This window comes from Poecilia latipinna, unplaced genomic scaffold (assembly GCF_001443285.1).
Source record: "Poecilia latipinna isolate Pla-1442-1.1 unplaced genomic scaffold, P_latipinna-1.0 Scaffold1070, whole genome shotgun sequence".
Classification (NCBI taxonomy): domain Eukaryota; kingdom Metazoa; phylum Chordata; class Actinopteri; order Cyprinodontiformes; family Poeciliidae; genus Poecilia; species Poecilia latipinna.
Window position 1 is genome coordinate 251,491 of NW_015113686.1, and position 15,858 is coordinate 267,348.

The 15,858-nt window shown below is 40.6% G+C and overlaps 1 protein-coding gene across 1 annotated transcript; it reads right to left on the bottom strand.

The window, feature by feature from the left end:
• Window positions 1-1,340: 1,340 nt before the first annotated feature.
• Window positions 1,341-12,916, bottom strand: lmln (leishmanolysin-like (metallopeptidase M8 family)). The gene is made up of 16 exons (XM_015051848.1): window positions 12,525-12,916; window positions 11,028-11,131; window positions 10,296-10,326; window positions 8,962-9,044; window positions 8,655-8,772; window positions 8,025-8,203; window positions 7,823-7,928; window positions 7,066-7,160; window positions 6,802-6,919; window positions 5,470-5,577; window positions 5,187-5,374; window positions 4,250-4,382; window positions 3,928-4,087; window positions 3,652-3,782; window positions 2,824-3,034; window positions 1,341-1,999 (listed from the first exon to the last, which is right to left on the bottom strand). Exons 1-16 carry the CDS (start codon window positions 12,660-12,662, stop codon window positions 1,899-1,901), a joined length of 2,004 nt encoding a protein of 667 aa, XP_014907334.1. The 5' UTR covers window positions 12,663-12,916; the 3' UTR covers window positions 1,341-1,898.
• Between the last annotated feature and the right edge of the window lie 2,942 nt (window positions 12,917-15,858).

Sequence of the window (15,858 nt, forward strand, 5' to 3'; positions counted from 1 at the left end):
ATATCTTCAATTCTACTTCTAGTGCAACATGAAAGGAGACAAATAAATATAAAACCTGAGCATTGAGAGGTTGAAGAAAAAAATATATATAATGGGTTCAAGCTGGAGAGATTCCACCCATCGTGTTCCTCCTCTACTGGGAGAAAGACGAACACCCCGCTGTGTTTCACTCAGCGTCGCGCTCAGGAGGAGTGCGACAGATGTCACGGTCAGAAGTCGACCCGTCAGACCGTCAGTTCTCGAAACTACACAGTAGGCAAAAAGAAAAAAAAAATCGTAAAAATGCACCAGGGGTCAGTGCGATTTCGCCAGACTGCGCGCACGGTAAAAAACTTGAGGGGTCCAAATGACCCCGTCTCATAAGACCGTGGGAGGGTTCAAATTAAATAAAATTAGATTTTATTTTAATCCAATAAATATTCTGTTCCCTGTAATGTAAGAGTTATGAAAACATGTTTACATGCACTGCAAAAAACATGAGTGAACTGTGTTCAACTAATGGTGACTTCCTTCTGTACTTAAAGTCAAACTAATTAATATCGATTAGTTTGAACACTTCTTGAAGTTAGAAATCCGACATGAAACAGAGTTTCAGGGCTACTCAGTTTGAATTCAAAATGGCCGCTGCCCATTTAAAATGCTGACAGCCACAGGACGATAAACCATTCGTCACTGTACCTGTCCGTTGGTATTCCACTAACTACCAAGTACTACTGTTCTGCATTTATTTCTGCCAGGCCTCCTTTAGTATCTAAAAGCAAAAAACAAAATGAAGCGTCTTGTGCTGCTAAACGAGGTTAGCATGCTAACTAGCCACAATGACAATAAAATCTCAGTGGCTTTCTGAATTGCAGCTGAAAATTCTTATGACAGTTTGCTAGCATTAGCACATCCTGACAGGCCAAAATACGAGCGAGAACCTGTTTTGAACTCTGGATTTGATTGATCAGTGGATGACAGGCTGCAGTGTGGGTGAAGTTCTGAATGTTTTGTTTGTGTACGTTGGAAGCAGATAACTTCACAAAAATGTTATTCAGATGAATTTCACTCATGTTTGTGACTGAACAGCAACAGTTCAGGTGACTAAAAGCACGTAATTAACTGAGCTCTGATGATGCAGGTTGAATTTTAATGCCAGATATGAACGCTGGTGTCGAAAGCAGTTAACGTTTATCCAAAAAGGGGAGGACGCTTTGACACGTGAATTCAAGAAAAGAATGAAATATAAAGTCAAGCTAGCCTTTGCTTTACTAACTTGATAGAAATCTATTAAGTTTTAAATAATTCTATATATTTACATCAATATGAACGCACTGCAGCCTTGAAAAGAGAAGTATTGGTTCATAACATGCACATTCCCTTTAATAGGAACAGTTTACCTGCAAGGAAAACTGTGCAAGTAACCACAATAAGCTGCCAGATTTAAATAAGCGTACCTCCCCTAGCCAGTGATAACCTTTAGAAATGTGTAGGTGTGTCTGCAGTGTTTACATTCTGATTACAGTGACCAGGGTTCTCTATGTGAAAGAAAAGAGTGTAACCAGGTTTTTGAAGTGCATGTAAACACACCCGTCTGCGGCAGACGGTATCGAGAGACACAGACAGTTTCGTCATTGGAAAAACCCGAAAACACAGGAATGGAAGAGCAAAGATCCTGAGAGGAAAAACGTTGAGTCGAAGGTGGAAACAATAAGTGTAGGAGCAGAGAGAGGGAGAGAGTCAGGGATGTAAAAAGGTTGTTTTTTCCCAGCTTCAGGTTAAAGGAAAGAAAACCAAATACAGAAGAAAAACAAGGTGTGTCATCAAGTCCTCTGAGGGCTACAGTACAGAAGAGTTTTAGCTACCTTATTGTGAGAGTGTGTGTGTGTGTGTGTGTGTGTGTGTGTGTGTGTGTTTCATCAGCTCCAGTGGCAGATCAGCAGTCCAGCCACTAAAGGGAGCAGGTTGAGCAGAAGGAGCCAGAGAGTGATGGCCAGACCTGGAGAACTGGAGCAGGGATCTGAAAGCAAACAAACACAGATAATTAATGTTGTGTTCTTAATAGGGATGCAAACAATTAATTGAATTACGTTTAAATGTCGATTAAGTCCTAATGTCTGCTTAGGACTTATTTTAGTGTTGTAGTTTGGTCTCCGCCCAGAAGAGGGCGCCGCAGGTCATTCTTAAGCGGAGCCAGCAGACACAGGAATTAAAGATGGCGGAGACATATCAGAACGGGAAAGAAACTATCCGAACAGAGTCCAGCGTGGAGCTCCTTAAGTTTAACCTTAATGGCGCTCAATTAGCCGAGCTGCATGGCGGGGCAACGTCCACTTACCATTCAGAAATGACTTTTGTGGTACAAAGGTCAGGATGTGGCGACAGAAACGCAGAGGGGAAATTGTAACATGACGAAAACAGACAAGAAAAAACACGTTTGATTTTGAGGGCTGTCCTGAGTTAATGTACTAACTTTCCTTCAAGAGCAATGAATCTGTATAAACATGTATCTGTTCATGGGGAGATAAGTGGTTCACATATTTTAAAAAAATAGTTTATTTATCCCAAAGGAAGATTAAATAATTAAATTTAATTGAACTATCCTTTTCATATTTGATTGTTTTATTTAACAACCTAAGAAGTTCCTGTTTTATAAATATGTCTAAGTTTAGTGAGAATCACAATTTAATGTTATTCTGTCAGTATTTAATACAGCTGACAAAATAAAATGTTTTTGTTTTTTTTAATTAATCGTCAGTCGATCGATGCAGTCAGTTACCTGCAGATTAAGTCATTAATCGCTAACTTTCTGTGTTAGTAACTAAAGGCCCAAGTGAAACTGACCAATGGGGTTGCTCCGGGAGGCGTTGATGGGCAGGAGCTGGTGGGGCAGGGGGCAGTCGTCACAGAAGTCGGTGCAGGCGGGGCAGAGCAGGACCCCGTTGTAAACCCAGTCCCTGACCCGGACGCTGACGCTCAGCTGCTGACCTTTCCTCACGCACAGGAAGGAGCGGTCCTGAACGAACACCGTCAGGCCCTGAGGCGAGCAGGAAACCTGCAGGACGGGCAGCAACAGCTTGGTGTGAACTCTGACCGTGGTTCAAGAATGTTATAAATTTGGCCCTCACAGGGGTGGGCAACTCCAGGCCTGGAGGGCCGGTCTCCTGCAACCTTTAGGTGTGTCTCTACTTCAACACACCTGAGTCAAATAATGAGGTCGTTAGCAGGACTCTGGAGAACCTGACTGCACTCATCTTATGACTGCTATTGGATTCAAGTGTGTTGGACCAGGGAGACGTCACAACGTTGAGAAAGCCTTTCACTTAGTTACTATGAATTAGTGTCCTAATTTAGTCGAAGCACTGGCGCCAACCTGTGGCAGCAACAAGACATTACCAGCAGCTGGAATCAAAATAGAAAAAAAAAGTTTGAACTTCCATTTGCAGTCCAAAGTTAAAGTGACCTTTTCCTCTTGATCTTATTGCTTAACCTAAAATCGTTCTACATTCTTCACACCTCAAAAAGCAAAACGTTTTTGTTAACTTTGTTAGCAGCATACTTTAAATCGAAAGTCAAAACTTTTTATGCAACTTCATAAGTAAATATAGACATGAGAGACGTCTCAGCAGACTCCAGGTGGTTCTTCACCACATGAGGACAAACTGAGAGCACCTTGTAGCATCCGGAGCCCCAGTCTGGATACGTCATCTTCCTGGTGCACTGCTCCATGACGAAGGCCGACTTCTGGTACAGACACACAGAATCCGGGCCGTACTGCTCCGCTCCATAATTCCTCCATGAGTCTAAACACACACACACACACACACACACACACACACACACACACACACACACACACAGATGGTTAAATTACTTTTACTCAGACATCAGCTGATGTTCAGAGCGCTAGATTCCAGTCATCATCTTTCTTTGCGATGTGAGCAGTACCCGGCTGGTTCTCCGATACTCTGCAGTACGAGTTTCGTTGATATTCTCCGCTGAGGTGCCAGCTGAACTCCTGGCTGAAGGGGCAGAAATCGGCGATCTCCACAGCGCCCCCGAAGGACGACAGCTGATCTGCAGCAACATCCGGGATCCGATCGAAATACTGACAAAACAACGAGGCACATGGGAATGTCTTTTCTTAGTCATTTATTGTTTGGGAATATCAACCTGTTATTTAGAAAATTTGTACAGTGACGATCTAGAAAGTCAAGCTTAGACGCACAGTAACAGAGAAACGGTTGCTGGGAAAAAGTTTTTCACTCACTTGGTACTCCAGGGGCAACTGCTGGGGGTATTTCTGTAAGTTGCAGACAGCCACTGCCAGCTGGTCCTGTCTGCAGGTCAGCTGCAGAGGAGAGGCCCGCACCGTGTCACAGAACGGGGTCACAGGGTGCCGCCTGAAAAAACAGTGAAGGGAGAAACTGAGAAAGTGAAGCATGATCAGAAAATATCAAAAAGAAAAAATTAAAGGGGCAGTATTATGTGTTTTCTAGCCACACAGTGTCATTTTTTATAGCACAATCAAGTAGGTATGTATAAAATATGACTTGAAAGATTTTACATCGTAGTTTAAATGCCTTGAAATTGGGCCTCTGTCTCTTTAAAACTCCTGCTCTTTCTGAAACACCGCTCTCAGAAAGTCACCACAACATGGCTCCTCTATTAACCCATTAGCAACATTTTTACCAGCATTTCACTGAGAACTAGCTCCTATAATGAGCTCAGCAGATGCTCAGTTCCACCAGGTGTTTGCTAATTGATGCTGGCTAGTCTGAAGGAGCTGAGAGGGGGAGTCACGGAGGAGAGATGAGAAAACTTGGAATCTGTAGCTCCAAGGAGGAGCTTTGTTCTTGTAGGTCCATCCAGGCATTTTTCACAGCTGAATGGTTGCCATGGAGATTAAAGGATTTCTTAAACATGCATGAAAGAATCAAAGCAAAACTTCAGGTATGTTTTTGATTATTATAACATTATAACATTGTGTAAAGCTCAAAAAAGTAAATTTTGCATAATACTGTCCCTTTAAGTATCAAAAAGTTGCAGAACAAACTCAGATTATTTATCCTGATAGTTTTTATGACAGACTGCTTGGTAAGGAAAATTTGGCCACCAAACTGTTACATAAAAATTAACCCTGAGAGTTGGCAGTAAAAATAACAAGAGCTGACATCTGGAATCATTATTCTTATTCTAAACGGCACCTCTGTCTCTGTCTGTCCATCCAGAACTTGCAGCTCTTCATAACGAAGTCGCAGCCGAGGCCGCGGCCCCAGTCCAGCCTCTGGGCCAGGCTGTAGTTGGCCCGGTACCAGCCGCTGTCTTCCATGATGGCCAGCGTGAGGCGGGAAAACACCCGGTTCTGGGTGTGGGAGCCCGTCATGGCCTCGTTCTGGACAGAGTCGTACGGAATCACGAGGAGGAAAGAACAAGTCGGGTTTGTTTGGGGTTTAGTAAAACGTAGCGAGTGGGGCAGAAGGTACGGACCTCCAGCAGCCGCTTCTCCCAGTGGTTGAGCTCGGTTCCCGTCCCGCCCTGGTTCTCCAGCTCCATCCCCTCCAGGATGGGGCAGCTGAAGTGCCTCCTGGCCTCCTCCTGCAGGAGCGACACAGACAACCCGGTGACTCCGTCACGTCGGCCAAAACGACATCCAGACCAAACTGAAGTATTACTGAACACATCCGAGTCTCACTGGGTTTTCTGCCAAGTTAACAGAGTTCAGTTAAAACGCCATTAAGAAAATGGACAGAAAAAAGAACAAAAATGGACACAAAAGAAATTCTAGACACACTGGGCATAAAGAAAGAGCAACCAAAATGAGGCTAGAGCGTCGCTTTTAAGGCCAGTCAAACCTGTTGTCTCATTTTGTCACCTCAGAGGCTTCAGTGTATTTCACTGGGATTTTATGTCACTGACAAATTAAAGCTAGCTAAAATAATTATATTAGTAAATGAGTATTTATCGATTATTCATAGCATTAATCAGTTAAAAGTAAATAAATATGGCACATTCTGCATATTTTTCATTTGCTCACTTAAGCTTATTTTAAACAGTATTAAAACTACAGAAAACATGCAAACAATTTTATTAACTACATTATATATTAATATATAATAATAATATAGTATTATTTTAGGCGTTAATATCCTATTATTGCCTAAAATGCAATAATATAGCATTCTTTTTGTGTACGCCTGATCATTTGTAGGAAAAGATAATAGTTTTAACATCAGAGCCTTTCAGCTTCTGTTGCTTTTTGTTTTTTGATTAACCAATTAACTGGATAGCAAAAGAATCTGAATAGCTGTGGCGTCTACAGAATTTGAACCAGGTGAAGCTGAAACCGTCACTTTGAACATGTTTACAGACAGAAGATTTTTAATCTTAATTACACAGTTTGGGCTTTAATACTGCTCCTGCTGCAAATTGACTTTTTTTTTTGAGAGTGTATACGTAAATTGGCAATTAGTCAATTATTTGACAATTATTTCAATAATCAATTCATCACGGTTCCCCCACACTGCCTCTGAGAGGCAGAAGCCCAGGAGTTTGGAAAATGCAGCTCGGAGGAGCTTCGTCCTCGAAGGCGGAGCTACGTCCACCCAGGCGTTTCGCACAGCTGAATGGTTGCCATGGGGATTAAAGAATTTCTCAAACATTCATGAAAGAATCAAGGCAACGCTCCAGGTATGTTTTTGAAGATTATAACATGATGGAAAGCTCAAAAATGTCAATTTTACATCATATCGCCTCTTTAAAAGAGAACCAAAACTTTTAGAGACCGCCCCCATGAAAGTCAATCATTAATTACTGACTTACCACGACCCGAGGAGTGACCAGGACGTGGACGTGGTGCCGCACCATCTCTCCTCCTCTGATGTCCCACAGGCGGCTGACCCTCCTGATCACCGCCTCGCTCCACTGGTACAGGCCCAGGCTGAGCAACAGGTCAAAGGTTAAGAGGTTAGAGGAGGGGAATCTGACTGGAAACACAAGTGAAGCTGATTGGATGAAAACACAGCCAGTGTCAGGAGGATAAGATCTGAAATTGGCGGAGCGGAGTGAGATCGGCCGTCTGTTTACCTCTCATTGAACGCGGGAAGGCCGCTGGCGAAGCGCGGAGTCAGAGGTTTGCCCTCGTCGTCGTGGTAGAAGGCAAACAGACCGGCCGAAAACCCCTGTCGGGGAGAGAGACATTGAAGTAGGGGATATAGTTGATTTTGATGGAGAGAAACTTTCTTCCTCAACAACAGCAAGGCTAATGTAACAAGAATGACTTGAAGTGTGTTGTATGCCTGTTACTCAGAAAAAAAGTAAACAGGAAGTGTATTGCAGATCAAGAAAAAGAAACTAATTAAGCTTAATAGGTAGGCCTGTTGCAATAAGCAATATATCAATTAATGACATGATAAATTAAAAGAAGCTGAAAAATGTCCATTTGCCTGATTTATCGTTTATTCTCTCTCTCTTTCTGCTACAAGCTGGATGACTAAAGTTTTCAGGCAGCTGCTTTGGGTCTAAGCTAAACCTTTTTTGAAGGACAATTTTGTTTACAGAGACTTCATAATTCATTTTATTTGTCGTTTTGTTTATTTGGATATTTAAAATGTCTTCCAGTTCCAGTCTTAAATATTTATTAGAATTTAAAGTCCATTGATCTTTGAGGATGTGTTCTGAACATGGGAAAGCCGCGTACAGAAGACATTCTGTTAATGGTGTCAAAACACCAATGTTATCGTTTATCGCGATAACTTCTTTGGACAATTTATCGTCCAGCAGAATGTGTTATTGTGACAGGCAGAGTGATGTGTGTGTCAGAGATGAGTGAAACTGTTCTTACCAGAGCGTGAATGATCTCATGTTTGACAGTGGAGAGCATTCCTTCAAACTCCTGAGGCTGAGATGAGATCATGGCTGGACACAGGTTGGCATAACCTGCGATGGGCCTGAAAAAATACACACACACAAAGAGAGAGAGTTAAAATGTACAGATTTGTCTTTATTCCTGGACTTTATCAAGGTTAAAGGATAACTAAGCTGACCGGTCCAGCTCTGCTTCCAGCTGGCAGTAGGCAGCGTAGGCCACTATGTTCTCCTGTCCGCACCGCTCGGTGGTGATGCCGCTAACGTACAGCACGAAGTCTGAGCCCTCCACCCCGGGGCCGTCCGGGGGCCCCGCTGGGCCACAGGACTTCCCAGACTCGCTGCAAACCTTACATTGCTGAGAAACAAACAGAAATGTTAAAAACCCTCTTTGATGCCTTCACCCTCCACTTTCCAGGGCCGTCCATAAACCAGATAAAGTTTGGTGGTCGATACCCAGTTCCTGGTGTCCATGGAGATAATCTCAACATTTAATAGTACAGTTACTTAAGCTGGATAAAAACTAAATTCACAATTATTTCTTAGTCTTAAGTGCAACATCTGCAACAGTGTACTTTTTTTTATTATGAGAAAGAAGTCGTAATATTAGGACAATAAAGTCACAATTTCAGCAAAAATAAAGACATTTATGCAGAACAGACTTAGAATCCATTTCATTCCAATAAGTGGCATCAACACCAAATGAGAGCTTTAATACTCCGTTCTGTGCCACTTTCTAGCACCGAGTACCTTTAAATTAGCATTAAATGTATTTTCAAGGACTTATACGTTGCGCAGCTGTTTCCGACCTGCAGGTGGTGCTGAGGTACGACAACAGGACCGCACCGGGTGACGTCTGCGCAGGCGTCCTGGCAGTATCGATGAGGGTCACCTCTCTTCCTCATGTACTGGTTGGTTGCACATTGTCTGAAAAGAGACAGAGATATTAAACATTGCACAGGTTTATCTGGTTTCTGATGCATTTCCAGATTTGACTGCTAAAACCGTAAAAGACATTTTTTCCACCAATTAAAAAAAATAAATAAATGAACATAGTTACTAAATCTGCCAACTGTTGGCCCGATTCTAAACCCGGTGATGGGAATGGTGAGGTACCTGCTGAGCAGCACGGGTCCCACCCTGCGCCTCAAGCTGAACGCCCTCTGCAGGTAGTCGATGGCCTGAGGAAACAGCTTGTCCTGAAGAGAGACGTACAGAGAGCTGGAAACTACAGCCAATCGCCAATCTTTAAAAAGCCCAACCTGCCGATTCCGATTCTGGCCGATACCGATATTTTTTTGTTTGAAAAGTCGACAAATATGGAGGAAGAATTCAGTAAAGGTCTAAAATTCAGTGGTTGATTTTCAGACCTTTACAGAGGTAGACGAGATCGGTTTCACATGCAAGTGTCGGACAATCGCCAAACAACCAAAATTAAAAAAAGCGGCATCGCTTTATTGGCGAACCACGTTATTTAATGATGTACTGATTTAAAGTCATGCAGATATTTATTTACAACCCACAGAGAATATGTACAACTATTAGCTTGTGCAGCACTTCACTTCAAAATGTTTCAAAGGTGACCTATTATGTTTAATATAGGTCTGTGGGCTGTACAAAACATATTCATCACAATTTTTTTTAAATCATTCTCAGGTAGTGATGTTTCAATTTGCTCAGTTCTGCCTATTTTGAGCTCCTATCAGAATGGCCTGTTTCAGGTCTCTGTTACTTTAAATACAAATAAGCCACTGCTGGCCACGCTCCAACGTTTACACTCGTATTTGAAAATCCATGCGAAAAGACGTGCAACTATACAACCATACACCTTTGAACAGCAGAAGTAGAGCCTCCTGTGCAACTAACGAGAATGCAGCAAGTGGTTTATGGGTGGTAAGTCGACAACAAAACACTTGTCTTTTCCAGCAGCCGTTGTAAAGCACAAATTGCGGTAAACGTGCTGGAGCTCAACTTGAGTTGCTAGGTAACCGGCTGGGTCGCTGAGGTTGCTACGTTAGGGGCAGTTCCTGCTGATTTGTGACTTAACAATAGGGAAGATTTTGAAACTGATAATTTTACAGACACCAAAACAAAAAAACATCAACTTATTGCCAAAAACACACGGGCTGTTTTTAGAAGCAGTGGGAAAAAAAACAGAAATACAAATATGAGCAAAATGTAAGTGTAGCATTATAGATCCCCTTTAATCAGCTTTATTTTGGTGATATAATTAAGTCTCACAGCACCATACTGAATGGTTACAATTCTCTAAAATTCCTGCAGGCCTCAGGCTGAGCCCTGGTCACATTATCACCGCGTCACAAGAGGCTACAATGCTGCTGTCTGTTAGAAAGATCACACTGATGGTTTATATCCTCATCTACCAAGAGACATTTTTATCTTTGCAGCCTTTTTTTTTTTTAACAGGATGTGGTCAGATGTCCTCTCACCTTCACCAGTCTCCGCTTGTCAGCAGGAAGTCTGTGAAGACAAAGAGTGAGCACGTTAACCACCGACAGAAAAATTATGTGGTGCCTTAGTAAAATTATTAATATATGTTAAACCGTCCCACATTTATCACATTGCAGTCACACATTTCATTTGCCCCCCGATGTCAGGGTCAGTCAATTTTACAATCCAAAGAGACATTTTTATGCTCTCTGGAACTAAAATAATCTGACAAGAGCTCCAAAGATCTACAAGGAGGGTCTTAGCGCTGTCAATCACCCTCTGTGTGGCGCTACTCATCACCCCTTGCACTCTGCTACGATGCAGCTAGCATCGCTTACTGTGAATCCTCAGCCTAGTCAGCATTGCCACTGCCGACAAATTGTAAGATAAACGGTTTTCCTGTAACGGCAAGTTGTTTCTCTGCTATTAGCACATTTAGTGGCAAGTACATAAGATTGATGGACAGCGCTAAGACCCGCCTCCTGGCTCCGACTGGTTGTTTTTGGTCGGGAACGGAGAATTTCTTCAGATGACAATGGTAGCTCAGGAAGATCAAAATTTTCACAGATTGTTTGTCTCATAAGATGTTAGGACATGGTGACAGTTTAAACATTTATTTTAAAATAAATGTAATAAACTGCAGCTTTAGAACAGTGTGAACAGTTTTGCAGTGCACTGTACACCGCTGTAGTTCACGTCACTAAACCAGATGAAGCTAAGGCTGAACTCACTGGTCAACGCTGCTGTCGTAGATGATCTTTATCTTTAGCTGCAGGTCGTCAGGAGAACTTCTCTTCGCTAACCGCTCAGGCTTCAAGTACACTTGATGGACAACCTGAAAGAAGTAAACAGCAACTTTAATGTTATGCAATTGTTTATTTTTTTCATTGTGTGTTTTAAGGGACAAGAAAATCAGTGTTACCCACCCCACGGCTCTTCTTTCACATTTGTTTTAAATGTAAGTTTTGTACTCGATGTTAAGCTACCCAGCTTGGTGCTCTTATTTTCGCAATCACTATCTGTAAATAATATTTAGAAAATCTTAGCATAGATCAGAGGTCTGACCTTCCACAAAGGCTCTAAATAACCTTGGCTGAAATTATAAACTAATACTTTTACATGTATGTGTATTTCAGGTGGGCAGTTTGGCGTTAAACCTTTAGGAAGATATTTGGACGTCATTGAAATAATTATAAAAGTGACAATAAAAAAAAGTATAACTAGTTTAAAATATTTTAGGTAACAGAATGGCACTGCAGTCAAAGCTCCATAAATGTAAAATTAATCACTTTATTATGTTTTATAATTTGTTGATACACATAAAATCAACAGTAGAAAAAAAATATCAAACAATTCTGACAGCACAAAATGTCAAACTGTACAATAAATACATATTTTTAATAAATAATACCAACTGCAGGTTTTAACTGGTTTCCAGCCTTACATGGATTTGCATTAATTTTGTAAAACAGAAAGTACCAGTAATATTCAGATCATGGTTTTCCTTGTCATTAGGTTTCTAGATCCTTTATTCACAAATAAAATTTCTTCATCCCATTGAAATGTAGCCAAGTTTTTTTTCATAAAGTTGTTCATCATTTCAAATGTTAAAACTGGTTCTTTAAAAACGACAAATTCTTGTCAGAAACTAAAATGTGTCTTTGTCAAAAGGTCATGTAACATTTTTTTTGTTTTGTTTTGTTTTAGATGAGTTTTAATTTGCTGGATTTAGGATAAAAACGGCTCTTTGGGTTGTAAAGGTTCCAGATGTCTGGTTTACAATTACATCTTTGTTGAGCTTTTATTCTGAAAATGCCCACCCGGACGTATAATTTTTGCTGTTGCTAGGAGAAGTGAGGCTTAAATTGAACAGTTAGAGCTAATAAATTGATTGTAAATTTCTGAATAATCGCTTTAATTGGGTAAATACACATAAATTATGCTGTAAATTAAGCTGGATGAACAGATTAGCTTCTAGTTAGCCTCTTAGCTTTTCAACTAACTGCTAAATTCCAAATTATAGTGAACAGAAACAAAACTTTACAACGGTGTGAATGTGGAGTTGGGTTCTCCGACAACATATTTGTCAATACAATTTGGGTTTAAACATCCTGTAATAGAATTTATAGTTAATAAAATCAACGTTAATTAGCTCAGGAAGCTAGCTGGCTAACAGCCCCAGCGACACAAACTGTTCAGTGAACGTTACAGATACAGCCGAGGCTCACCTCGCGGCCGGAGGGGACTCTGTGTGTGCAGGTTCTGTGACAGCTAGCTTGTACCGCTAGGAGCGAGAGGACGAGAACAGGACCGAGGAGAAACCGGGACACGGACGGCTTGCCATCCCCTCTTAACCAGCGCTCCATCCTCTGACGAGCCCGAGAAGCGGTACTGAGCAGCACGGAGCAAACACAACCGCCGCCGGTCTCCGTCCGGTCCCCTCGGCGCGCGTTTTATTCATCGCTCGCGAGGTGAATCTGAACACGATACCATCCTGTAAAAACGATCGATGATTCGGTTCTACTTTTTTGAGCAGACTGTAACGCCGGCCGGTTAAAGGCTTTAATGACAGCAGCTGCGGGTTCTGGTTTGTTGCTCCAGAGTCAGCTGAGAGGAGGAGGACCCGGCGCTCCGAAGACCGTGTATGAACAGGATGCACCACTCCACTTAAAAAGACATTTACAGAACAGTGGAGCGTTACAAGCCTACAAAGATCGTTTCTAGCTATGACGAGTTACTAGAGCTGTGTTCTAAATCATTGACATGCACACACCAGTTCGGTAGGTGGCAGTAAATGCACCTTAAGTTGGTTTGCCAACCTCAGGTGCTCAAAGGAGTGAGCACACTTCAGTTTGGGGAAGTGCAACACAGCGCATTACTGAATAAGAATAAAGAAACAACTTTTTAAGAATTCCTTTCTTCCTGGGATTGACTAATTGATTTTGTTTCACATATTAATTCAAGATTATTTAAAAATGTATTATACCTCAAAAAACTTTCCACATTCTGACTCTTAGAGATTCAATATTCTGATTATTTTTAATGTAAATTATAGTTCATTAATAAGTAAGACAACAATGTGGAACATTTTGCAGTGTCTCTACACTTAAATGACACCATTTCACATGCATATACCTTATGTGGTGTGTGTGCATATGTTAGAAATCTGTTATTTCTGCCTTATTCTCAGCAAGGACAGTGATTCATCCAATATGAATAGAATTCCGGTTCTGCATTAAGGAGAAAACACAAAACTAATAGAAAATCCCATTTTAGGCAGACATGTACAACCGTGACTCACTGCAGAAATATTTTACCGCATAATTAAAATGACCTTTAAGCAGCGCACAATATTAAGCAGATAAAATCAATAAAGAGAGCTGTGAAACTTGGATTAGGACACTGTGAATTCAGGTCAACTTCATGACCCTTAGAACAAAAACAAAAAAGAAATGCAACTTTTATTTCATACATTGAACAACTATTTGTTTAATGTTAACACAGAGTTGTAAAAGTATCTGCTTCCTTACAGACCTGGTCTGTATTTACTTTATTTTTTATTTTTTAGTCGCACTTAAGAAATGTATGTATTGCTTTATTACTCATTCAATCAAATTGCATTTAGTCAGGATTTTGTTTGTCTGATACCAAAGGTTGTTTGACAAACTGAAACTTTTAAGTGTGCGGAAAAAATAAGGAGGAGGGAAAATATCGGTTTCCCTGGAGGCCGACATGAATAGAAATCAGGAAAAAAAGGATGTTTTACACAAGAGCTGGTACCTCAGTTTGGCTTCGTGTGTCAAATCAGAGGATTTCATTCTGATTAGAATGAAATCCTCTGATTTCATTCTAATCAGAAGAGATTAGAATGAAAAAAAAAATATATATATATATATATATATATATATATATATATATATTGTTTTTAAAGTGCGAGAATGTGTAAAGTGAGGAATAGTTCTGTTTTTAAAGTGCGAGAATGTGTAAAGTGAGGAATAGTTCTTCAAAAGCAACGTGTTTTGTTTTGGTCCTCTAAGTGATCATATTAGACAGAAAAGTCAATCTACAAGTCTGGCTCTCTTCAACACGCCAACAATTTAAACTTTACTGTAAATACGACGGCAAAGGCTGGTTTGTATGATTTGCTTTAAGGATTCTGTAAATCAAACCTGCATTTGGAACAAATGTGGTGTTTCAGCTGGCATTGAGCGACACTCACCGGCTGTCAGGAGGACCGGGATCCTGGTCCAGCGCGTCCAGCAGCATGCAGCCATCTTGTAGGACCATCAGTGGACTTCCCCAGTGGGCAGGATGAGGCTGACAGGGGGCTCCTAACTGACCAGCCCCTCTGGTTGTGTTATCTACAGCTACAATCTGACACCATTATTTTAATCTTTGCATTTGACTTCGGTTTCTTCACAAATACATCTTAGCAAATAATAACCAATTATCAGTGATTGTGTAATAAACTTGCTCCTCCTCTCCCAGATTCCACCATATATGTGTTTTATGGGCACAAATTAGTCACAAATATTTTATACTTGTATATCAGGATGTGTCGTTGTGAACCAAGTTTTGTGACCTTGCGCAAAATTTTGGCTGGAATCTTTATTTTATTTTTTTATTGTCACTGTTTTGTAGCAAACGCAAAATACTCTGGTAAACTTAGATGAAAAAAGTTAGATGCAGCATGCCAAGAAAAAAGTAACATTTTTATTTCAAACAAAACTTTTAAAAACACTAAAACATTGTTTTAATTGCAACAATATCACATTTTTATTTTACAGTTTCCTAATACAACTGCTAAAAATAGAAAAAAAAGAAAAAAAGAAAAACCTCTCAAAACTGGAGGATTTAAAAAAGCTTTCTCCTATAAAATATAGGAAGGTTCATTAACCCAAAAGGTCTAGGGAACATATTTCTATCTAGAATCCTGTTTGTTTAGTGTCTATATTTCCACAGCTGGAAAAATAGCCAATTCCCTCGGAGGTTTTCAAGATAATCCAGCAAACTAATGCGAGATGATAGAGAAATATTTGTTGTTTCACTGCAAAAACACAAAACCTTACAAAGTAATTTTGGTCTAGTTTCTCAGTACACTTGAAATGAGACAAATTAATTTAAAAGTAACTTTCAAGAAAGAAATAGAGGCTTGTTTTAAGAAAATAATTTATTAATATGGATGATAAAGTATTTGTTCCATTGGCAGATAAATGAAGATTTTTTTTTTTTTTTTACATTTTTTTGGCTCTAGTGGCCTTTATTTGATAGTTAATCGACAGGAAAGTGGGTAATAAGAGATGGGGAAGACATGAAGCAAAGGTCGCCAAGGCCGGGAATTGAAACTGCGACAGCTGCGTCGAGGACTAAGTCCTCCATATGTGGGTTGTGCTTAACCCCTGCGCCACCACAGCACAACCCAGATAAATGAACATAAGATGGGAAAAATGTCTTGTTGTAAGTGAAATAATCTGCCAATGGAAGGAGAACTTTTTCATCCATATTAATGAATTGTTTTCTTAAAAGCCTCTGTATATCGCTAAGAAATTACTTGTATGTTAG